At 42.2% G+C, this 27,076-nt stretch overlaps 1 protein-coding gene across 1 annotated transcript in view; it reads right to left on the bottom strand.

Moving 5' to 3' along the window:
• The window catches only part of ITFG2 (integrin alpha FG-GAP repeat containing 2), a 72,216-nt gene that overhangs the window by 14,505 nt on the left and 30,635 nt on the right, over nt 1-27,076 (bottom strand). The window contains exons 6-7 of the mRNA XM_063447747.1: nt 24,214-24,359; nt 5,765-5,859 (exon numbers count right to left, since the gene is read on the bottom strand). Of these exons, the coding sequence (XP_063303817.1) occupies nt 5,765-5,859; nt 24,214-24,359 (241 nt within the window). The remainder of the gene's footprint in view (nt 1-5,764; nt 5,860-24,213; nt 24,360-27,076) is intronic.

Below are 27,076 nucleotides of genomic sequence, written 5' to 3'. Positions count from 1 at the left end.
AAGTCCGCTGAGCGCATAGCATGCGAGTAGGGACTTCTAAAGATGTGGGGGCCGGTCTGGGGGCCCGGGTCCTCCCCTCTCCCTCCTCCCCCTCCCCTCTCTCCCTCCTCCGCAGCTGCCTTCCTCGCGCTTCCATGCCCCGTCTTGCCTGTTCTCTATACTTTTCTTCTCTCTTCTTTCTACTTACACTCTTCTCCTATCGGCACCAAGAGCCTTCTCCTATAAGGAGTGGTGCTGAGGCTTCTTAAAGTACAGTGAACCTTGCATTTGCATCATGTGATATTATACTCTATGTCTTAGCCAGAGAGTTGCATAAGTGACTGTGACACATAGGTTCAGGTTAACACCTTGTTGTTAAAGATTTGTTATTTTTTTCTCTCATTGAAAACTTGCCATACGCTAATACAGGGATGTCCCTGTGCTATACTGACACATGCAAAATATGTTGTTTTCACTTGTCTGATTGTGATAATATATTGCACAACAAAAATAAAGAATTAAAAAAAAAAAAAAAAAAGGCATATTCAGAGTTACCATAAGATTGGGAAGGGGCATGTGTACTAGGTATGCTCAAACCATCCTTCTTCTTGTTGCTAATCGAAACAGGAGAGACCTTGGGAGTTAAGGTTTATGATGTAAATCATAAAAAGAAGCAAGCATCTTTGAATATAGGTAGCTGGGAAGATGATGAGTGGCCTCCCCAACGTATCATTAATTATTATGGACCGGCTACTTTGGCGGAAGATGGTACTTATGGTTACCGAAACCCCATATCCCAATATATATGCTCAACCGTATTATAAGACTACAGGCGGTCGTTGAGATTATCACCAATGAGACAGCACAAGCGCTCAATCTCTTAGCTAAACATAATACTCGAATGAGATCAGCCATCTATCAAAATAGATTAGCTCTGGACTACCTATTAGCAGTAGAAGGAGGTGTATGTGGGAAGTTTAACCTTAGTAACTGTTGTCTGCACATAGATGATGAAGGGCAGGCAGTGGCTGAATTTACAAGCCACATGGATAATGATGCATGTACCAACTCAGATCTGGAATGGGTACAAGCCTAGTGGTTGGTTTGGAAGTTGGTATGAGCAGCTTGGAGGGATTAAGGCATTAGTAGGAGGAGTAATATTCATTATATTCTTATGTCTCTTTCTGCCCTGCCTAATTCCATTAGTGGTCAGATCTATACGTAGTATCATGGAGAGCACTATAGAAAGAAAGACAGCTGCCCATGTAATGGCTGTCTGGAAGTATGAACCCCTAGCCCAGAGAGAGAATAATCGGGACGAGGAATGCTGAAGGAGTTTGTGATGATGCTAAGATGCTTACTAGGTCTGTTCTGGTTCATGGTTACTTGAGTGGTGTTGGCAAATTATGATTAGTGATGCATCTGGAATAATGTTATATCAGAAGCATCAAATGGGGGGAATGTGATGGGATTCCAGCATGGTCAAAATTTAGTAGGCCAAAATCTCCACATGGCATATGCTAATTAGTATCTGATTACAAACAGTTGGATGAGTCATCAGTATACTGACCATGTGTGGAAGTGGTTAGTAAATTCCTTTGTCTTCAACAAGCCATGTGATCTGCCCATATAAGGTGATCCTGAATAGCCTGTGTACTGATTGGTCTAAGTGCATGTGTGGGTGGAGCTATTAATGGGAGGAGTTATTGTTTAATAAAATGCTTCTGAAACATGTGCTCAGGGCTCATTCCTTTTGAAAACAAGTTCAGTGTGAGACCCGATCGGTACGTGAATAAAGGCCTGTTACTTCCTGAAGACTTGTGTCCATATCTCTATGTGTGGCTTCTGCGGTTTGTTCCTGTTATTTCCACGGTAACATCAGCACCACCCTCAAGTGCCCTGTTCCCCCCTCTGGTCCGGTGGGGGTTAACTCAGTCTGCTCCTAGGAGGCATCCCTGTTGAGACAGGGCTTCAGGTCCATACACCGCTTGGGCGTCATGACGTGTGACGTCACGTCAGAGTGTTTCGGCACATGCGTATCGGCAATCAAGAGGTGTATTTAAACGCTGAAGAACACTAAGGATAACAAGCTCCTGAAGAAGTCTTTTGAAACAAAACGCGTCGAGCGAAGAACAAGGCAAAGTGATTAAGCGAATCCAGAAATCTAGCAGTGGAGTCCCGAGTTCTAGGCCCAAAGAACATCCTTTACCGTGGACCAAGCTGCATCCTAAGGACTTGGTGGAACTTTTTGCCTTTGGCAATCTGCGCTTTTGCACATTAATTTATTATGTGCCACTTCTCCATGTGAGTGTGTTTGTTTGTCTATATTTATTTGTTATAAATTGAAGGTTACGCTATGATTTCTGTTTTTCCCTTTCTCTTTTTATGAGATCTCAACATTCCAGCTGGTAACTATCAATATACAGTAGTGACTGTGGCGCCCTGGTCTCCTTTGTTTTTTGCTTCAGGCACTGCGGTCTGACTAAGCAGAAGGCACAGCGACCAACCCAAGATGGTGGATGTCATGTGCACACCGGAGCCCAGTATTTAGGGCTCATACATGTCCACGCTAGGCAGGATCTTCACAGACCTCTGGATAAAACTGAACCACCGACTGCAAGCACCTGCCACGCAGGGCTAGATGATGGCCTACCTCAGGAGCTGCTTCCGAGTACTTTTCCCCCCTCAGAGGACTCAGTATCAGATCGGTTGCCTTGAAACAGCCACCACCTGTCAAAGCTCACCAGAGAGAATAACTGGCACTTGAACCGAGTGGTAGAGGAGACTGGGCGCTAGGTTGCCGCTAGGATGCCACTCGTCATCCAAGTCCACACAAGCCTGTATGGCATTCTTGCCTCTAAGCCGAAGGAAGCAGTTAACCCACTCCGGGCTGGGGCACTACTGACATACTCATCCCTCACCTCTCCACATGGCAACAGCACATCGCCACAGCATGGAGGCTATTCTAGGGAGACCCCAGTGCACAACTTAATGGACCTCAGCATAGTTCCGACCCTGAGGGACTTAAGAGTACAGTGCCTGGGGCCCTGTACAGTCAGTATCAGCTAAACCCAGGCCAGAGGGGCGGGGGGAGGTTTGCTCACTCATTCTGTGCTACGGGGATGGCTCCAATAATCTTTCTTCCATTACCTGCTAAGCTATTTGTCCTACTACTTACACATGTCATAACACTTGAATCTAATCTCAGTGCATATGCTTTGCTTTATACATCTCTCTCACTAATGTTTCCCTAGCATAGCACAGTGATACGTTTGCCTTATTTTATAAAAAATGTGCTGTTTCCTATACACTATTCGTTTGATATGTCTACTTTCGTGTTCACTTTTATCCGTTGATGACAATATCCCTGTTGTAACTAATCACATCCAAAAATAAAGAATTACAAGAAAAAAAAATACATCCATACATTCCTACAATTCTGTGAAGTTAGATTTATAGCATAAACACAGAATAATAAAATAACCATGACTCTAAGATTTTTGTGAAACGTTTCCCATGATGCTCACCCAGCATTTTGAGTAGCAAAGTTAACCAATATTGCCCAGCTACAGTCCCTAAGGCCTCTAGGTCCGTTTTCGGACTTGCCTCTTGAAATCAGCTCTGCTTCGGACTAAAACAGTGATGTCCCTTTGGATGTAGCCAAAACAAACACACTATAAATTTACCTACAATCTAAAGATGAATTCAAACTGAAACAAAGTCTATTGCCAAGAGGTCGCAGATCCGTCAATCAAAAATTATTTACACAACATACACAAAACATTGGTGCTGCAAATGTTAAGTTACGGGCAGGGTTCTCTAGTGTTTCACACGGGTAAGTCTGATTAGATATTGTAGTGTCTGTAAATCATTCTGGATGAAGGCATTTCACGAATGCAAAGATAGATACATCGCTGCAGCAATACTATGATCTCAAGGTAGCATGATGAAATATAAGGCCATAGGTCCTATCAGAAAGTCCCCAGGGAACATAGCTAGCTGCAGCTTTTCACAAAATAAGTCATATTTAAACTTCCCTGGGATATAAATATTCTAACAGCATTCTTCTCTGGGAGATAACAGTTGGTCTTCAATTGACAGCCAACCCAGGGTGATATGATTTGCCTTAACACCATAAACAAAGATGAGGTACCATAGCAAATCAGAGGGGAGGCAAATTAATAGTGGAAGCTGATGTAATACGAACAATACGCAACATGAAGGGAAAATCATGCCATCTCTGGGTTTTTGAAGCATCTGTAAATCTAATGTCATAAATGTTTGCTTAACTTAACATTTGGTCCTGTGATTCCTAAATTCTATTACTTCATTTATCATGTATAGATGCACTTTATGTGCATCTATACACATCAAGGGACAAAGTAAAACACAATATATTACAGGAAAATATATGTTGTGAAATATTAAACATTTTCATTAACAAATAAGCACTTGATGGGTTTTGTTGAATTCACATTATTATATTATATATACACAAGAATAGGGATCTAGAATAAAGCAAGTGAAGGAACACAGCTGGCATAATAAAGGCAGGACAAAGGGGAAAGAAAGGCAGACATACAGCAAGACAGATGTGTGTGCTAAAAGACTAAATATGCCTGTCTCTGGGGCTGCTGTGATTATGACATTACAGGGACTATTGCCTGCCTGATCCCAGCATTGAGATGCACTCTGGCCAGCAGGTGAATTAATTTACTATTTATCTTGGACTCCCCAGAGTAAGTGTCTTAATAAAAGACATTAATCACAAGAAACGAGATGAAGAGGGCTGGAGAGCATGGTTACATGTAAGAAGATCTGACATCTCCCCCCCTCCTCTCATCCCTCCGCGAAGGGAAGCCTAACACACTGCTCTTTGAGAGAGGACAGCATCAGTCAATAGGTGTTAATACTGCTCCACTCAAGACAGGGGAGGGGGATCCTCCATTCAGTATAGAGAAGACAGCACAATTCAAAAGAGGGGGGGGAAGCACTGTTTACCCGGGTGGAGGACAAATCCATTCACAAAACTATTTCAACACAGGAAAAATAATCAGCCTAAAAGGCTGGAAAGGAGATGCCTAAAAAAAGGTGGACTTATTGGTTTAAAAAAATGTTATTTTCTTTTTATCTACACAATTTGGCTGCATTCTATACAATATATGCCAGGTTTTTGTCTCTACGGGCCTGTTAAACCATGCAGGTGTAATATATTTTATTCACTGCCACTGGCTATTGTGAGACGTCATTCTCTAGTCTCAGGGCTAATACGTGAAATAGGCAGCTGACTAGAATATAATTTTGTTTAGGCCGGAGCAACAGTATATTCCACTTAATGATTCGTCACACCACACCTTACCACTTAAATCATCCTTTTTGTAGGGGTGCAAAAGTATCTGCACTATTTGTATCTGAATCAACCCCAGCCTAAAATGTCAATGTATTTTCTATTTTCTTTTAATAAGTCTGGTGCTTTGGTAAACACTTGTGCAAGAGAAACAATAAAATGGATGAGGCTAACATGACATTACAAATTCATCCATTAGTGAGGCAGAAAGAGAAAAATAGTAAGGGTAGACTAATTTATGTGCCAAAACCTTCTTGCAAAGGTGGTATCCATGCGCTCTAGGATTACACAGCCACCATAGCCTTGACAGGATTGATAAGCTTCTCAGTTATATTATTTAAATCTCCAGGGCTACCTTTTAAGACATTTTCCAACCAGACACAGATGATCATCACAAAGACTGCAAAAGCCCCGCTCCAGCAGAATACACCAGCTCACCTTGTTTTATGCTACCGATGAGGTGAGTGGAAACATTTTTATTATGGATCCGTCCAGATGTTTGATGAAGGATTACATCTCGAGCAGCTACGTCCCTGCAAGAACATGCATTGTAGTTTCAATAAAGTGAAAAGTAGAAACACCACAGAACATAATTGCTTTTTATCCTGTACCAGGGATTCTATTGATTATTTGCCGAATGTGAGTGTTGTGTGTCTGTGAGACTCTTAGTGTTGCATGTGTAGTGTTCAAGTGCGTGTTGGGAATTTTTTTATTTTCCCTCCTCCTGCTTACATTTTAGCAGAAAGGGGTGTAATCCCTGCTCGTCCAATGGAACATTGTTTGCAGGATAACTGGTGGTTAAGTGGAGGCACTTTTGGGAGCAGGATGCCTGGTTGTCCGCTGGGGGAGCACTGTGGTCTGCACCAATATGAGCAGCAGATCATTTTAAGAGCTCCCTTGGGGTCCCGTGTTCAGTCATTGAGAGTCCCAAGCTTTGAGGCTCTGAATCAATAAGAAGAGTCGGAGGAACGCAAAGGAGCTCTTTAAGTTATCTCATGAAGATGCTGTGAGCAGGTGGGGGGCACCAGGTCGAGCAAGGACATCTATTAATCTCCCTGATGGCCCCTCACAACCACAGGTCATGTTCCAGGGCTAGACAGGGGCCCACCTGTTTAAGACCAGGGCCTATGCAGCCGCCTAATGGGTAATAGGGCTCTGCTCAGAGGTTTGTGGGTTTTAATTAGTATACACCAGCCTATCAGTCCTGCCTTCCACCTTTCTAAAATGTCATTTACCCATCCTCAGTGCTACTGACATGCTGGATTCACTGCAAGTATATTCACATCAGAACAGAGCAACATTGGTCATTCCAGTCCTATATTCCGTAAAGAAGCATCAGAAATGCTTACTTGAGGAATAGCCATGATGGAAATATAGGAAAACCATCTGAGAGATCTACGCAAACAACTGACTAACAGGTGGTAGGAGGGGGCAAACATCTAAATAGATTTTAAGATAATCAATACATTTGCAATTAAAGGGAGACTCTTAACTGCAGATTTACTTCAGCTTAATGCAGTAGATGTGGTGCACAGAGACTGTCCCTGCAGTCTAACAATTACAATAACTGCTTTTTCTAAGAAAAGGCAGTGTTTACATTTGCCCCTAAGTACCCCTCAAGTGCCTGTCACTTTGAAAGCTTTTTCCTGTAGCAGTCCTGCAATCTTTGCAGGACAAGCATTTGGTGTCTTCATGTTCTGCCGGGCAAGAGCCTCCCAAATGTTTTCCCTAAGGTGAAGCACTGGATGGGCTAAGATCAGTAAAGATGATCACAGTCAGAGTGGAGGAGCAGTAGCTTAAACGGATTTAATTTTTAGTTGCAGAGGGTACTGAATCTAAGCAGATAGAAAAAACACTAGATGTTATAAACACAAGTATTTAACTTATGTAATCAATATATCCAACATGTTGCCATTTGTCACCGTAGGAGTAGGAAACCTGGTCGTTTCTAAAAGGTTAAACATATAAACATTCATTTTGTCATGTGTGTAGTTTACAAATATTTTATATGCCTGTCAAGCATTCTGTAAGCATAATATTGGCTTTTGTCATGCTGCTTATCTTTACCTGTGTTAAGAAGATTTTGCAAAATATATACACACATATATTTCTACCTTTAAGGAAAAAGTATAGTCTTTGCTTCTCACAAAGAAGTTTAAATATACCATAATATGTTTCTCACCATATTACCTAGGAAACAGATAACAATGGAACAGACTCTGTATCCAAGACAGTAATGCAGTCACAAAAACTCTATTCTTTACTTGTCTTCTAATAACCAGATCCAATTTCTGATGTTTCTATGCTAATACAATACCACAACACCCAGAACTCTTAGTAAAGTGGGCCTCACCTAAACTGTTTTTGGCATCACTAGAGCAGGGGTTCACAATTAATTTTTCACGTGGAACCCCCCAAAAAATGTTTGCGCCATAGCGCAAACCTTTTAATTAGCACAGTGTCTTTTATAGCAAATTAGTTTTTCTGCTATACATACACTAATTTTTACAGATAGTAAACAGATTGTAGTACATAGGAGCAGGTGTGCCTTTTTGTGTAAAGTTGGTGTTTGTATGTAAATTTAGCTTCTTAATACAGGGGTGTATATGTAATGATTGCATTTGTGTGCAGGGGTGTGTTTAGATGTAGTGTTGGCTTTTAAACATGGATGTACATTTGTGAGTAGTATTTTTGTTTATATTCAGTTTTTTTGTGTGTGTAATGTTTATGTTTGCATGTTGTGTTACTGTTTGATTGCTTGGATGTATTCACATACACTCCTACATACATATTTACATACATACATTTGATGTAGAATTATTAAAAATCTTTATTGAACTTGTATTGAATTGTTGTACTAACTCCATTTTAACCTCACACTGTGACAAATCCTCCATTTTGTCCTCATTACCTGACTTCTCCATTTTGAGCTACATTACATGACAGAATTTCCCAGCTACACTTAATACAATGAACAGAGACTGTATTTTCTATAAAGACATGACTAACTCAGGAATTGCTGAATTTCCCTATAACTTGCAACATAGTATAATCTGAAGGCCATGAGAACACTGTACTAATGAAATGTTCTATTCATAAGAGAACCTTGCACCTGACCACAAGACCTGACATCACGGACTGTGTAAAATGACGCTCAAGCCCCCCTTTCCACCGAGTAAACCTCATGCTAGGGAAGATGGCGCTTGAGCCCTCTGTCCCCACCCGTGTCCAGAACAATACCACCTATTGGTGGGTGGACACTTAGCTAACCACTTAGTTTTTGAGCCAATTAATTATATTGATAGGTGGACACTAACACAGACACTTGACAATTAATCCAATTAATGATGTTTATTTACTGATATCTTAATAATCAATGATGCCGCAAAATGCCTCTTAAAAGGGCCTGCGAGCCCGCTCTTGCTTCACTTGCCAATAAATTTCCTCGAAGTTATTTTAACCTGAACTCCGTGTGTCAGTCTGAATTACTTCAGCGTATATACGCAATTGAATTTTCTCTAATTTGGACAGGAACAGATAGACATTTAAACATCCCATCCCCCGGTTCTGTCACCTCAGGTGGTCCCCTCACGTAGAAGGGCCCAGATCATAGAAATAGAGGAGGAAGAGGATGACAGGGTATCCCAGGACTCATTGGAGGCTGCGGGAGTCTCAGCCCACCGTTCCATCGATGATCCTTTTGGACACAAGGGTCGGGGAGAACGGGCTCCTCCTAAATATGTTGCCTTCAACCCCACCCAAGCTAGTGCTCTAATGAAATCACTCCCTGACCCAGAAAAGCAGCCTATGCCTTTTTACCGAGGGATAGTTCAAATTCAAAAGACTTATTCTGCAGCATGGCGTGATTTACTAAGCATTTGTGCTATTAAAGCCGGGGATGCATATTGGCCCAGCATGGCCCGCCACCTCAGTACAGATCTGCTTGTAAGTGATGTTGATTACCCCTCTGGAGTAACTTTTTGCAACCAATTGAAAGACTGGGCTAAGGACAAACTTGCAGATCAGGCTGCTGGCCTCACTGATGTTATACAAGATAAAGGAGAATCAGTGGAAAGGTTTCATGCAAGACTGTATCAAATGTTTACAGATTTGGGGTTTGATCTTACTGACAAGATTCATTCGCAAATGCTGTCAGGTGCGTTTGTCCAAGGTGTTAAAGACTCCATACGCAAGGGAATCATTGCTGCACGCCCTGAATATAAGGTTGTCCCCCTGGATACTTTACTCCTAGTTGCTAGAGGTCTGGAATCTGCCCAGACCCCCAAAAGGCCCAGTTCAGCTCCTCTCATGGTGTCCCGCATCACCCCTGCCCTCAAGGGTGCTAAACCAGAGGATGTAACTTGTTTTAATTGCAAGGCTAGAGGACATTATAGAAGTGATTGCCCAGAACCTAAAAGAGAGCCAAGAAAGCCGTCCAAGCCAGCCCCGGCCCCCAAGGCTGAGACAACAGTTCCAATAGTTGAGGAACCTGATGATTAGGAAATTGGCAAGCCTGTGTCTGTAACCCCTGTCATGGCAGTGTCTACAGGGGATAAGGGGGGGGGGCACTTGCTACAGTGACTTTACCCATTGAGGGCCAACCAACCACATTTCTTGTTGACACAGGTGCAGCCCGAAGTGTTCTGCGAGAACAAGACCTGCCAGACCCATCTTTTCTGTCAAATATTGATGTCTCTTGTGTTGGAGTGGATGGCCAGCCAAGACACAGTCCTTTAACAACTCCACTACGAGTTGGCACTAGCCTGCTTGCTCGTTTTGTGGTATCCTCCACATGCCCAATTAACCTGTTAGGCGCTGATGTCCTCTCACGCCTGCAGGCATCTATCACCTTCACTCCAGATGGACAAGTAGAAATGTCTAGACCTCTATCTGAATCAGACACCTCAGCCTTGTGCTCCCTACCTCTGATGCTGCATTTAGAAGAACCCCGTGGGGAAGCAGCAGAACAGAGGTCCAACTTTCCAGATGTGTTAAAAACAAAGGTGCCTGCTAAATTATGGTCCTCAGGCCCAGAGGACATAGGTCACCTAAATGTCCCACCTGTGGTGGTAAAGCTTATTCCAGGAGCTAAGTTACCAAGAAAACCACAATATCCTTTAAAACCAGCACAGGCTGCAGCCATTTCAATTCAAATCAAAGCATTCTTGGAGAAGGGTGCTCTAGTGAAATGTAAATCAGAATGTAATACTCCATTATTTCCTGTGAAGAAGAAAACTCCAAAAGGTGAGCCAGAAAAGTACAGGATGGTCCAGGATCTTCGTGCTGTTAATGAAGCAACTGTCCTGGACACCCCTCTTGTACCAAACCCTCACACTCTGCAAAGTATTTCACAGTCATTGATCTGGCTAATGCCTTTTTCAGTGTTCCACTGGATCCAACCTGTCAATACCTGTTTGCTTTCACCCATGAAATGCAACAGTATACCTGGACTGTCATGCCCCAAGGGGCACAAAATTCTCCAAGTCAATTTGCAAGAGCCATGTGCTCCATCCTTGACCCATGGCAAGCTGAACACCCAGAAGTTGTCTTGCTCCAGTATGTGGATGATTTACTGCTCTGTGGAGATGATATACCCACAACTGAAGACTGTTCAATTAGTCTCCTTTGCTATCTAGCAGAACAAGGATGCAAAGCTTCACTTCTCAAGCTGCAATTCTGTCAACCTTCAGTAATTTTCCTTGGTCATTGCTTATCTCAAGGTACCAGACATCTCACTCGGGACCGAGTCAGAGCAGTTCTGGATATTCCACCTCCAAGGACTTCAAAATCTCGTCATGCCTTCTTAGGCCTTATTTCCTACTGCAGGGCATGGATCCCAGAAGCCTCTCTGCTTAAGCAACCTCTCTATGATGCAGTCAAGTCAGACCCATTCTGCCTGACCAATGAAGCTCTGGACAATTTCCGCGCTCTAAAACGTGCCATTGCATCTGCTCCTGCTTTAGGCCTACCAGACTATACCAAACCCTTCAAATTATTTGTCTCTGAGAGACAAGGCCATGCTACAGGAGTCCTTACCCAAACTAATGACTTAAGAGGCCGCCAAAGGCCTATTGGATATTTCTCCTGCCAGCTGGATATTGTGGCCAGAGGGACCCCTTCCTGCCTTAGGGCTGTTTTTGCTGCAAGAGAACTTATTGAAAGAACTGCAGACCTGGTCCTCGGCCACCCTCTGGTTGTTTTGGCCCCTCATGACATCTCTGCCATTATCAACCAAGTCCAGCTCAAGCACGTGTCTCCTGCCAGACACCTGCGTCTACAATGTCATCTTCTTCTGCCTGACAACATTTCCATACAAAGATGTCAAGTTCTTAATCCGTCCACTCTTCTTCCACTCCCTGAGGGGGGTATCTACTATGGGTTTATCATGGATGAAACCTACATCTACCTTCTCTGCGGGTGCATCAAGAGAATGCATCCAGATTTAACATTTTATGAAGAAAAGACACCTCTTTGTGAAGGCCCGGATTACGCCTTCTGTACCATGTGGTACAAGCCAAACATTACTCCTGAACCTTGCTATGAAGATGAGCTTTATCACTGGATAGAGGTGAAGCTCACTGCTCAAGATTTCTATTGTGACTCTGAAGGCAATAGCATGGTTCTGATCCAACTACCTCCAGAACTCAATTACCTGTACCGTCATTGGGATACTGCTATCCCACATGTCCCCGTTACCAAGTTAAAGACAAGATCATGGAATGATCTTGGGCCCATGGCAAAATTGTGGGCCACCATGGATGAATCACAGCTACAGGAAAATGGTATTGCCAAATACCCAACAACTGATCTTCTTGAAGCATGGCCACGCCATTTCCTGGAAAAAGAATTTCAAGATCTGGTCATAGTGAATGATTATGACCCAGAAACACCTCATGACTGCTTTGAACAGATGAAAATGGAGACAATACACTTACCAACTGTGCATGAGAATCCATTACCAAATCCTGATTTTACCCTGTTTGTGGACGGTTCAAGGTATGCTGATGAAGAAGGAAAATACCATACAGGATATGCCGTAACCACAACAGATGAAGTTATCAAGTCATCATCTTTACCACCTGCGATGTCTGCGCAGGAAGCTGAATTACAAGCCCTGACTTCAGCATGCAAAATTTCCGAAGGAAAACGTGCCAACATCTATACAGATTCAAGATATGCTCTGGGTGTGGCACATGACTTCGGCCTCATTTGGAAGACAAGAGGATTTCTTACCACTGCCGGTACACCAGTCAAACACAGCTCTGCAATCAAGGAGCTAATGGATGCCCTCCTACTCCCTGAAGAAGTGGCCGTTTTGAAAGTCAAGGCACATGGGAAGTTGGATACAGATGAAGCAAAGGGCAACCATTTGGCTGACCAGGCTGCTAAGCAAGCAGCCAGAGACTTGCAGGAAGTGGATGAAGAAGTGTCCGGACAAGAAGAAGAAGTTCCTATTTTTACCTTGCAAACCCTTCCTACCGATCTAAGAATTTTGCGAGAACAGCAAGCTGCAATTACCCCTGAAGAGATCCAGAAATGGAAGAAGAAAGGAGCTGTCCTAAAGGACGGAATATATTACAACAACTTCAAATTCTGCCTTCCAAAAAAATTATATCCAGCAGTTGTCCAATGGGCACATGGACCTGCACATCTGTCAAAGCACCTAATGGCCGCCCTCATACAAAAGTATTATGAAGCACCTGGAATCACAACATTGATCAACAGCTTCTGTAGGGCCTGTGTCATTTGTGCAAAATGCAATCCAGGAAAACCAATCAAGGTGCCTTCAAAACACCTGGCAAATCCCATGTACCCATTCCAGAGAATTCAGATTGACCATATACAAATGCCCAAGAGTGGGCCTCATGAATATGCACTAGTAATAGTGGACATGTTCTCAGGCTGGCCAGAAGCCTACTCAGTGGCCAATATCACTGCCAAAATAACAGCTAAACGTCTACTTGCAGATATTGTATGTAGATTTGGACTTCCAGAAGTCATTGAAAGTGATCAGGGCCCAGCTTTTACAGCAACAGTGACTAAAGAAATTTGGACTGCTCTGGGGGTGACCCTAGCCTTTCACACCCCTTACCACCCACAAAGTAGTGGTAAAGTAGAGCGCATGAACGGCACTTTAAAAGCCAGAATGTTAAAAATGTCACAAGAAACAAAGATGCCCTGGCCAGAAAGCCTGTCAATAGCTTTATTCAGCGTTAGGCACACACCTAGAGGGAAGCACTCATTATCCCCATATGAGATTTTATTTGGGACAGTACCCAGACTAGGTTGTTATTATCCGCAACAGTTACAGCTTCAATCTGATGTTTTAGTAGACTATGTAACTGAACTTGCAAGTGCCTTAAACAAAATAAATGCCCAAGTTTTCTCTTCAATTCCAGATCCCGATTTGGATACAGGTACCCACAACCTGCTTCCCGGAGATTGGGTTCTGGTCAAGAAATTTGTACGGAAAAATACCCTGGAACCAAGATTTGACGGACCATTCCAAGTTCTCCTGATCACCGCAACCTCCGTCAAATTGGCCGGCAGGCCACATTGGATCCACGCTTCCCACTGCAAGAAGTCTCTTGCCCCAGAGGAAGCAGATACCGCACAACCATGTACCTCTGGTACATCATCTCCTTAGTCTAATTAAGGCCCAGCAGGTAGCCATCACCAAAGATGTTAGTGGGTACACCTTCTGGTATAATTCATCATGTACCCATGTGGCTACCTATACCTTTGATTATTGTGACATCGTAGAATGCCCATTCCCTACATCCCAAATTCAGAATATCTATAGAGATATCCCTCATGCAAAAGACCCATATGTTTGTGTAGTTGACAAACAATGGGGGCACAATTGTGACCATTGGGGGGCGGCAGGATGGAATGCCGGGCCTGCCTGGGGTTACAAACCAAAAAGTGCCTTATCTAAAGTAGATGACATGGTAGATCCCTTCTCCAGAGAATGACTTTGAGAAAGCCTGGGGGGGGGGGGGGGGGGGGGGGGGGGTACACCAATGAAATTAATCCTTAATATTGAGCATCCAAGTCCAACTGATGCAGACCAGTATGTAATGGGAATGTATTGGAAAAAGGGTTCCTATAACAAGTTAGGGCATTTCTACCTCAAAGATATGTGCAACTCTTCTGAGTGGCAAGGGGCCACCCATATGGTCCCTAATCCATTAAAACCACACATCCAGACCTTTCAAGACATGATGGCCATTGCTAACCCCACTTTTGAAGATACCATGGCCGCTGAAACAGGTTTTAATGATGTTAATTTATGGTTAGAATGGATGAAATATAATGCCAACAAGCATAACAAGACCGCATGCTATGTGTGTGGCGGCGCCCGGCCTCATCTGGGCACCGTGCCTTTAATCCTGCCAGTAGATATAGAAGAATGTGTTTTGAGTCTTTTTGCCTATCACTACGATTTCAACAGGTCCATATGTAAAGCATGGACAGTAGAGTATCCTCTTCTAACCAAGGATGTCAAACCCCCAGATGGTATTACAGTATATAAAGGTAATTACACTTGTTATGCTAATTATGATGGAATTGGTAGATTCTTGGGTAACTTCTCTAAGGGGTATTGTGCTACCTACAGAAATGTCTCCATGAACTTGTTGCAGTTTCATACTAGATAGATGTGGGGATTTACAGCTAAGATCCAGAATGGACAAAGAATGGTGGGGGGAGTGTACTTTGGCTAAAGCCATTATGCCCATACACATTATCTCTGACACACACCTCAACACCCATGAGTCCAGTCACACTAAGGTTAAGCGCGAAGCCCCAGTAAAAGGAAGTTTTGATCCTCACATTTATATTGATGCCATTGGGGTGCCTAGGGGGGTGCCCGATGAATTTAAAGCAAGAGATGAAGTTGCCGCAGGATTTGAATCACTTTTTACCATAGTTACCGCAAACAAGAATTTAAATTGGATAAATTACATTTATTATAACCAACAGCGCTTTGTTGATTATACCAGAGATGCCCTCCAGGGATTAGCCGAACAGTTGCAGGCCACATCCCAAATGGCCTTCCAGAATAGAATGGCCTTAGATATGATTTTAGCCGAAAAAGGAGGAGTATGTAAAATTTTGCCGACACCATGACATGTTGTACCTACATCCCAGAAAACACAGGCCCTAATGGTAAAGTTACCTTAGCCATAGAAAAATTGAATGAGCTCTCTGAAGAGTTAAAAATGAATTCTGGGATAAAAGATCCCTGGGAAAGATGGTTTGGTTGGATGACAGGATGGCAAAAGGCTTTAATGCATATTGGTATAGCAATACTAATTTTTCTTTTTATCTCTGCTCTTCTCTTTTGTTGTGTCCTCCCTTGTCTGAGAAAATCCCTCATGAAGACTGTTGACCAAGCGGCACCCACTTTCACACATCTCGAAGTTGATGACCAAGATTTCCAAGATCTCAACTCACCCTGTTTACCGCTGCAAACTATCCCTTTTGTTGATAAAGTGCAAGAGTTCTAGGAAGGGACCAGCTTAGGGACAGCATCTGTCAGTGAATGGTAAAGGCCCCGTGTGGAGAAGTGGTGGGCAAGCCACCATGGGCCACCCATGGGAGTGAAGTGTTCGAGAGCCATACTGACGATGAGTTAGCCTATTAGGATCAGAATTAGGGACAGAATTGCACTTTGCATTAACACCTAGCTAGCGGCCACGGGGTTTCTGTGCCTTTGGGCTAACACGTCTTCTGGTATTAACAAATAAAGTTTATCTCTTAGAATCTAACATTTCATAGGGGGGACTGATGTAGAATTATTAAAAATCTTTATTGAACTTGTATTGAATTGTTGTACTAACTCCATTTTAACCTCACACTGTGACAAATCCTCCATTTTGTCCTCATTACCTGACTTCTCCATTTTGAGCTACATTACATGACAGAATTTCCCAGCTACACTTAATACAATGAACAGAGACTGTATTTTCTATAAAGACATGACTAACTCAGGAATTGCTGAATTTCCCTATAACTTGCAACATAGTATAATCTGAAGGCCATGAGAACACTGTACTAATGAAATGTTCTATTCATAAGAGAACCTTGCACCTGACCACAAGACCTGACATCACGGACTGTGTAAAATGACGCTCAAGCCCCCCTTTCCACCGAGTAAACCTCATGCTAGGGAAGATGGCGCTTGAGCCCTCTGTCCCCACCCGTGTCCAGAACAATACCACCTATTGGTGGGTGGACACTTAGCTAACCACTTAGTTTTTGAGCCAATTAATTATATTGATAGGTGGACACTAACACAGACACTTAACAATTAATCCAATTAATGATGTTTATTTACTGATATCTTGATAATCAATGATGACGCAAAATGCCTCTTAAAAGGGCCTGCGAGCCTGCTCTTGCGTCACTTGCCAATAAATTTCCTCGAAGTTATTTTAACCTGAACTCCGTGTGTCAGTCTGAATTACTTCAGCGTATATACGCAATTGAATTTTCTCTAATTTGGACAGGAACAGATAGACATTTAAACATCTTTGTTTATTTCTAAATTACACTATAACAATTTGGCGCCCAACGTGGCGTACCTATTTTGTTACATTACAGCCCTAAGTGCAATGTTTTATTAATCTGAATTTTATGTGATGGATCAGATCACAATAGTCTAAGTTGGTGAAGTGAACAATTTTTTAGAAATAGAAAACAAAAAATTGGCATTTGCGTATGTATTCACCCCCTTTGTTATGAAGCTCATAAAAAGCTCTGGTGCAACCAATTACCTTCAGAAGTCACATAATTAGTGAAATGATGTCCATCTGTGTGCAATCTAAGTGTCACATGATCTATCATTACATATACACACCTTTTTTGAAAGGCCCCAGAGGCTGCAAAACCTAAGCAAGAAGCACCACTAACCAAACACTGCCATGAAGACCAAGGAACTCTCCAAACAAGTAAGGGACAATGTTGTTGAGAAGTACAAGTCAGGGTTAGGTTATAAAAAAATATCCAAATCTTTGATGATCCCCAGGAGCACCATCAAATCTATCATAACCCCATGGCACAACATCAAACCTGCCAAGAGACGGCCGCCCACCAAAACTCACGGACCGGGCAATGAGGGCATTAATCAGAGAGGCAGCACAGAGACCTAAGGTAACCCTGGAGGAGGGAGCTGCAGAGTTCCACAGCAGAGACTGGAGTATCTGTACATAGGACGTACGCTCCATAGAGTTGGGCTTTATGGCAGAGTGGCCAGAAGAAAGCCATTACTTTCAGCAAAAAACAAAATGGCACTTTTTGAGTTTGCGAAAAGGTATGTGGGAGACTAATGTGGAGAAAGGTGCTCTAGTCTGATGAGACTAAAATTTTACTTTTTGGTCATCAAAGAAAATGTCTGGCACGAACCCAACACATCACATCACCCAAAGAACACCATCCCCACAGTGAAACGTGGTGGCAGCATCATGTTGTGGGGATGTTTTTCAGCAGCTGGAACTGGGAAACTGGTCAGAGTTGAGGGAAAGATGGATGGTGCTAAATACAGAGATATTCTTGAGCAAAACCTGTACCACTCTGTGTGTGATTTGAGGCTAGGACGGAGGTTCACCTTCCAGCAGGACAATGACCTTAAGTGGTTTAAGAGGATACATGTAAATGACCTAGTCAAAGCCCAGACCTCAATCCAATAGAAAATCTGTGGTCAGATTTAAAGATTGCTGTTCACAAGCGCAAACCATCCAACTTGAAGGAGCTGGAGCAGTTTTTAAAGGAGGAATGGGCAAAAATCCCAGTGGTAAGATGTGGCAAGCTCATAGAGACTTATCCAAAGCGACTTGGAGCTGTGATTGCCGCAAAAGGTGGCTCTACAAAGTATTGACTTTAGGGGGGTGAATAGTTATGCACATTGACTTTTTCTGTTATTTTGTCTTATTTGTGGTTTGCTTCACAATAAAAATAAAAAAAAATCTTCAAAGTTGTGGGCATGTTCTCTAAATTAAATGATGCAAATCCTCAAACAATCCATGTCAATTCCAGGTTGTGAGGCAAAAACACACGAAACATGCCAAGGGGGGTGAATACTTTTTCAAGGCACTGTATTCAAACACTGACATATAGATACACATACAAACCCTGGCACATACACACACATTGACACACATATTCAAACACTGACACACAGATACACATACTGAAACTTATACAAACACTGGCACATACACAAACACTCTGATACACAGATACAAACACTGGCACACACACACTGGCACAGACACACACACTGACACAGATACATACACTGATGCGCAGTTACATACACTGACACACACACACACAGATGCACAGACACACTCACTCACACACACACTCAGATACACACACTGGCACATGCACAGATTGACACACATACATACACACACACACACTGATACACAGATAAATACACACACACAATCTGACATACATAAACACATACATGTTAAAATGTATTTGTATTTGCTAACCCTCCTGTTAGCTTACCTTGGCCTTGCAGCTGCTCACTTCGAGCCTCTCCTATGTCTCCATGCGGTGTGCTGCTGCCTCCAGTCTGGTGATCACTCACTGCATTACTCCTGCGCGTCGGTTTCTCTAATGAGCCTGGGAGGAAGTTCTGTCACATCCTCCCGGTTCGCCCATAGTGCAGGTGCCCGGTCAGGCTCTTAAAGAGTCGTGGCACCCGACTTGGTCCTTGTTCAGCCATAATAACCATGAGTGGCCCTGAGTGCATTGTCCACCCGATGGTCAGATCGCAAAGGAACCCCAATTTTGTTCTCGCGGAACACTAATTGGGAAACGCTGCACTAGAGCATGAAAAACCATAAATATTTTGTATGACTTATTGGAATAATTAAAGAAACACACCAAGCACTATAAATACTACATTGTGTTTTAGTGGTTTTGGTGCAAATACTGTCCTGGCAACCCCCATTGTAAGTAGTCATATATTAAAAAACTGTTTGATTTCTTATTTTGGGTCCACAAAGCACAGCTCAAATCCTCCACTATTTTTAACAAAGAGCCACAAGCTCCTAAACAGTGGCGGATTAGCTCATTTGCTAAGAGTGTCAATTGACTGCTCCCAGCTAATGAGCTAAGTCTTGCTCTCTTGGGCATAGCACAGAGAGCTTCTGACTCACTCTAGGAAGTAGTGCAGCGCCTGGGAGACCCGAGGTAAAAAGTCAAACGGTTCTAAAATGGTTTGACTACTTACAATTGGGTGCACAAGAAAATTACTAGCATCATAACTGCTACAGTAAGCTGTAGTGCCAATGATGCTTGGAGATTTCCTTTATGTAATTAAATTGCAATCACATATTTTATATTTTGCAGAATAGAAAAATACATACTTTATGGAAAATGTTTTAATGGTCATTAACTATAGTCTTATAAGGTAACAATCTAAAGGTAAGGTAAGCTAAAGGTATTAAGGTAACAATCTAAAGTAAAAAATATATTTATTTTTAAAATTAGAGTGTTTTTGTTAGTGTTTAGATTCAGACACTCCCCTTAAAATGTAATGAATTTACTTATCCCATATGTCTGTCCCCATGTTTCCCAGTGTGCCCTAGTTCTTAGTGTCCCCTAGTGTCTCAGTGTCCCCACATGTCCCCTAGTGTCTCAGTGTCCCCATGTGTCCTTCAAATAAATGAGCTGTAGTCTGTCTCTGCAGGCTGGGAGCTGCTGCCTGGACTCTCTTTGCTGTGTAGCTGCTCCCCTGTGGATCACTAAGTAGAGAGAGGCAGGGAGATGCTGTAACTTCCTATCCCTACCTCTCTCCATACACATCCTCTACTGGCCTGTGCTGGTATTGCAGAGTAAAACAAAAAAAGTAACATTTTTTTTTTTTTTTTTTAAATGGGCCTATTCCAGCCCCTATGTTAATCCGGCCCTGAAGGTGAGAGTAAAAGGGGCACATATGAATTGGATTTGAGCTGACCTCATTCAAATGTACCAGTTTCGGGATTCATTGTGGTCAAAGCTCAAACGTACTGGCTCTATGAACAATCACTGTGCATATAAAGATTGGTGAAATATATGCACAAAACAAGGAAAATTGGCCACGGCCCAATATTTCTCTGAAAATCTGAATAATCTATCAAACCCTAGAAAGTTTTGGAAAGTCATAAATAAATTACAAACTCCCCCAATCCACTCCCAACCCTCCACTGTCAAAGTGGATAACCAAACTCTGTAACTTCCATTACATGTAGCAAATGCCTTTAACAATTATTTTGTTGGATGCTCCACTACTCTGATTGCCAAGCTAATAAATGACACTCATCTTGAAACTACAAATGTTGATCAGGCCCCACTAAATTTGCAAAGACCCAATATAGAAAAGTTTAATTTTAGACCTGTATTAGTGTCATTAAGAAACAGCTTAATAATCTAAAAATGAAAAATCAGTCTGGACCTGATCCCAGCAATGCTGTTGAAGCTCAGTGCGCCGGCATTTGCTAAACCTGTCACAACCCTAATTAACGAATCCTTGGTGTCTGGATACATACCCAAACTTCGGAAGACTGCAAGAGTAGTGCCTATCCATAAAAGTGGTGACACTACTTTGGTTTCTGTCGCCCAATATCATTGCTCCCAGTATTGTCAAAAATCTTAGAAAAATGCGGCCATATGCAACTATGTGAGTATTACCAACAATCTATCTATCTGATCCCTGATCAATCAAGTTGTCGCCCAAATCACTCCACTACAACTGTCCTCCTAAAAGTTTGCAATGACATCCAAACTGGCATGGAACAAGGAGACCTAACTGGAGGTATTTTCCTTGATTGACATTCTACTGCACAAACTAAAAAAACATAGGTATTGGTGATCGTCCGCTAACCTGGTTTTGATTATATGTATCGGATTGCTCACAATATGTGTCCATTTCTGACAGCGACTCCCTCCCTCCCCCAGTCACGTGTGGTGTTCCCCAGGGTTCCATTCACAGCCCCCTACTATTCACATTATTTATAAATGATCTGCCTAATGTCTGCAAATCTTCAAATGTACACATGTACGCAGACAACACAGTAATCTACGCAAGCAAATGCGATCTACCGCAGCTTGAGGCTGTGCTCCAAGATCAGTTCACAGAGGTAGAAAAGTTGATCACAAAAAACAAACTCTTCCTAAACACTGACAAAACTGTCACATGATCTTTGGAGCAGTACCTAAATTACACAATTCACATCTATCCATCAAAACAAAATCAAATGGCACACTGACCGCAGTCCACTCTTTCAAATACTTGGGTATGTTGTTAGACCCTTATCTATCTTTTGGCCTCCACATAGAAAAACTTGCTTCTAAACTTTATCCAAAACTAGGTGCCCTGTACAGAAACAAATCCGGCCTAAGAAAAGGAAAAGATTGTACAGCAAATGCTGATGCAAATCCAGATGCACCGTTCATCTTTCCAGCCTTGTGTTTAAGAGCTTTTCTGGGAAGCCCCCACCCTACCTGAGCAGAATGCTCTCCCGGCTGTTCCCACCTCCTATAACCTCCGATCCAGTACCAGTACTTTATTTAGTCTACCTCAATACAAAAAGATAACAGCCCGATCCTCCTTCTCCTACAGAGCGCCGCAATTGTGGAACAACCTCCCGCACACTTTAAAATCTTGCCCAAGCCTAAAGTCTATTAAGAGATCCCTCTCTACATATCTCAAAACAGAATGCACCTGTCATGGTTGATTATATAATTCTCACCTGTTCAATGTTAAATGTTGTATATATTGCGTATTAATATTGTTTCTGTATTTTATTGGACCCTATTGGACCCAGGACATACATAAAACAAGAGAAATCTCAAAGTATCCTTCCTGGTAAAATATTTTACAAATAAATACTTTTAAAGGGCTCTCTTGTGTGTGGCATGCAAACAAACAAGATTAAAGGGGTACTATAATGTCAGGAAGACAAAGACCTTGTCCCACCCCCACCCCCACCGACGTTAACAACCCTTTATTTACTTACCTTACCACAGAGTCGACATCCCACAACGTGCGGGTGCTAATGCAAATGCGGGGCGAATGTTGTGCACGAATTAGACCTCCCCATAGGAAAGCATTGAATCGATGCATTCTGACGGGGAAAAAGTCTGACGCTGGATGTCCTCATGCAGCTTCAGTTACTGGACTAAAGGTCTGTTTGGATCCAGGAAGTGCCTCCTGTGTCTCTGGGAGACAGCCACCAGAGGCAGACTTAGTGCTGCAATGTTTTACATTGTAACACTAAGTGCAATAGGGACATTGCACCCAGACCACTTCAATGAGCTGAAGTGGTCTGGGTGCCTATAGTGTCCCTTTAACAAATATGTATTTAAGATGTGCGAGAAAAAAAAAAACAATCAATCCACACTACTTTATCCTTCAAATAGGTGCCTCCATCGTAGCTCCCTGTCAATAAATGTCAAACAGACTTCTGCAACTGGTATTCAGCATATAGAAAGAATAGATGTAAGTGGAGAAGTGAAACGATATTACTATTTCTTCTCTTCATTTGCAATGTTTGCCCTGCTTTGCCTTATTTGAAATTAATTATTATGTGATATGCTAAATATTTAATATTTATTTAAGTAAGTGGAGCATCTCAGGAAAAATTGGTTAACACAAGTTATAAAGGAATTTCAATTGTGTAAATTCTGGACAGGTCCCCATATAAAAGAAGAAGAAGAAGAAAAAAAAACAACTTAAGACAATTGCTATAAGCACCATGTTAGTATCTTTGGTGCAGCCATCAATACTGATGAATATTGCAATAAAATACAAACCCTGCCAATCAAGTGTTACTCTCTTTAGAATCATAATGCTGGATTTAATTTTAAGCTATTAATATTAACAGAACAATCCAAGCATCATAACCAGTACAATGTCCATGATCCTCCATAGTTCTTACCTGGGTCAACCCGGCACCACTCTATGCCTCCACCGCAAACTGGCGGTGCACGGCTTAGCTCAGTATAGCTAACGGAAGCTCAGAATCAAGATCTTCTGGTTCCTCCGAACTTTCCAAAGAACAGTTCTAAAAAGGCTTGACTACTTATAATTGGGGGTGCCAGGGCAATCCTGGTACAAAAAAACACTACAGCACATAGCAGTGGTTATAATGTTTGGAGTCCAATAAACGTTAAGGTCCAATTTAGACAGTTTGCATTTCTTGTTATATTGTATTTTTTCTATATTGATTTTCTACAGTTCCTTCTAAGTATCCGCTCCTGATTGTATGATCGATGTTAACTGGTCATCATAATCATGGTGTTTGGAGTGTACTTTAACTAATGGTTGAGATGGATTAGGGCCACCACGAAAACAATATTCGCTAATTACAAGGTTGGAAACCCTTTTTTCTGGAACCACGCTTACTCCTGCAAAAATGAATATATACATAGAGCAATCACCAGCTTAAGAAGTTAAATGGCAATCAGGTCCAATTTAGACAGGCTGCATTAGATAAATGAAAAATCCAAGCTGGTAAACCAAGACCAAACCAAGTCTATAAAGAATAGATCTGCAATTTTCTGCCCAAGTAGCCTGATGCTTATCTGATTAAAGTGAGAAAACTCTGGGCTTACTGACTGCAGTACCTGAAATTAAAAACCGCAAAAGCCTTGTTACAAAATACAATACTATAACAGTGCACCCTCAAAGGCAAAACCTAAATATTACACTACCACCTAGTGTCTATAAGATGAACTGCAACATAACGTTGAGTCATTCAAATCCTATTTGCAAGTATTTTTATGTTTGTTTAAATCTCCATTCAGTGCTCTAAAATCCCTGTGCTCAATTTATGTTGGCATGAACCTTGCAGCTCTGTTGACTTTGCAAGTGCTTTGCTTCCCACCTATTTTCAGCTGTTGCATATCCTTCGGAACCCAGGAAAGGATCATCACACCAAGTGCAGCACAGGACTGCATATCCACAACCTGGCTGAGACACCATTAGCTCAGGTGTACCGTCTGGCCCAGGATTTACAGAGAGACTATCCACCTGCAAAGAAAACCACAGTATATTTTACAGAGCGGAACAATACCATAACGAATAGCATGTAACATATTAATTACTAAACAATTCTTTAAAAGCATCTTTATCTTGGTGTTTTAAATAGGCAAATGATTATGCAGCTATCAGAGAGCACACTGAACAATAGAATCTGGTGAAAACAAGATTCATGGGATTTTGCAAGCATCTGATAAAACAGCTGTATATTGAGGTAACCTCTTGTCAAAACCAGTCTTTCAAACTGTATTCCAGTCCCCTAAAGTTTTTAAACATTCATGATTCGATGGCTACCTATTGAATTCAAGGAACTCTTGGAGTTGTACGCCATCAACACCTAGGAGGTCCAATACCTAGTCTAAACTCTACTGAGATAATAACCTATTTACTCCTGAAATGAATAATCAATCCTTGCTATGTTTGCTTTAAGGCAGAATCATGCCCGAGTACAATATATGGAGTTCTATACCATAAACTGACAATGCATATCTCGGCATAGAACACATTCTGGCTATTACACTGATCTAGAGTGCTTCATCTGATGAGATATTCAAAAACTGAAAGACCCAGAAGCTCATTACACAGTTGGAAAAAAAAAAAAAAAACACAATACCTTTTTAGAATCCCTTTTGAAGAACTGAAAGACCCAGAAGTGTATTACACAGTTGGAAAAAACACATGATCCCTTTTTTTAAGTAGAATATTATATAATCTAACTCTTAGAGGATAGAAGAAGACGGCATTCGGGAGAACCCAAAATAACTACTTATTGTTATGTAAAGTATCATTATTGTCAAAACAGACTTTGTTGTAGACATGTGCAATTTGTTTCGGTCTGAATTAAAATTCGGCTGAATTTCAGGTAATTCGGACATTCGGGTGCTTCCGAATGTCCGAATAGTTGAATTACCGAATTTCCGAAGTGTAGTAGTGCCGAAGTGCCGAAGCACAGTATTGCCTAAGTACAAATATACTTACCCAGTGAAAGAAAAAGAATGTTAAACTGTATACAATTTCAAATAAAAAGTATACAAACATAGACAGGATTCAGCTGTAAGCATTTTACCACGCTGTGTTATTTGGCTCAAAACACTCTGATTGGTGGATTATGTAACCAATCAGAGAGTTATGAGTCAAATTACACAGCGTGGGAAAATTCCAAAGAACTTTCCCACGTTGTGTAAAATGACACAGAGCACTCAAACCAACCAATCAGAGTGCTGTGACAGGTAAATGTAGAGACTTACCTGTCAGTCTCTTCATTTACCTGTCAGAGCACTCTGATTGGATGGCTTAAACCCACCAATCAGAGTGCCCTGAGCCTAATTGCAGGGAGGGGCAAGGCTTTATAAGCCTTCCCCGGTCCTGCAGAGCTCAGTCTGCGCGGAGCCCTCGCAGGGTGAAGATGGATTATTATTTTTTGCGCTTGTTTTTTTTTTTTTAATTGCGTCAGTTATTATGGATATTTATCTGCCCTTTTTTGGGGCTGAAAAAAGAAGATTTTAGAAGAAAGAAAACATCGAATGGTAAGTTTATTTATTTATTTTTAAAATTCTTTATTTTTGGTATGCAGGTAGTTACAACAGTGCCTGTGTCGCCACAACAGCATTGACAGGCTCGATTTTCGAAGACATATGATAGCATTATTGTGGCAAGTTGGGTATGCATACATTTTTTTAGGTGAAAGAGGTTAAACAATAGCGTCATACAAAGTTATGGCAGAGTAAACAGCTCATTTAAATTTTAGATATAACAGGTTTGGTACACGTTGATAAAACTTTATAGCTGAGCTATACATGCTTATTTGAGTAGGTATGATATGATTAGTAAGTTACAGGCTTATGTAAATTTATGTCAGGTGTAAATTTCTTCACACTGCTTAAGATTGACCACCAGGGGGCAGCGAGTCACTGAGCTAGCCAGATTTAGCTTTCATGCAGGTTTAGGCAATTTTAGATGATATCTATGCAGGTTAGCAGTAATACTATCTATTGTATTAAAATCAAGGATAATAATAAGAGGGGTATGCTAGACTAAATAATATACAGTGCTCTGCTAGAATTTTAGTTACATACATAGTGATATATATATATACAGCCGCTTAGCTACTCCTGCCGCTGGCGCTGGTTCGGCTGGCATCCTGGCCACCATCAATTCCCTTATATTTCCCGCTGGTTGCTTGATTGCTTCGGGACTTGCTAGCCAGGGGTGTGTTTGTTTTTGTGCTTCTTCCAGCATCAGCCTTGGGTGCAAAATACTGCCTGCGTGCTGTGTCCGCTGCTTTGTGTGGGCAGAGTGAGAGTCCAGCTAGAGTCCCCTTAGGGCCGCTGGCGGTGCTTGGGGTTGTAGCTTCCGATTGTGTGGATGGATGTTTAGTCTCATGTGTGCCAGCATCGTTGCCTGATGGGGAATGCCCAGGGAGGTCGTTAGCACGGATGTCACCAGGTGGGCTTGGTGAGGAAGCCGCAGCAGTTCTCGGCCACGAGGTAACAGCCCGACTCGTTTGTGCGCTGCTCGTGGTTATGCCGTAGAGCTGGTGGTCGGCCATCTTGATGCGCGCCGCCGTCCACAGTGCTCGGCCAGAGTGGAGATGTAGCTGTGTGCGGTGGTGGTCGCCCGTGGGGACGGCCGTCCCACCCGAGCTCAAGCCCGTAGGCCTCAGGCCTCGATCGGGTGACTTTGGTGCCTTTGGGGGTCCTATCGGGTAC

This window comes from Pelobates fuscus, chromosome 3 (assembly GCF_036172605.1).
Source record: "Pelobates fuscus isolate aPelFus1 chromosome 3, aPelFus1.pri, whole genome shotgun sequence".
In the NCBI taxonomy this organism is placed as follows: domain Eukaryota; kingdom Metazoa; phylum Chordata; class Amphibia; order Anura; family Pelobatidae; genus Pelobates; species Pelobates fuscus.
The sequence above is the reverse complement of the archived record's forward strand: the minus strand, read 5'-3'. Positions and strand labels throughout refer to the sequence as shown.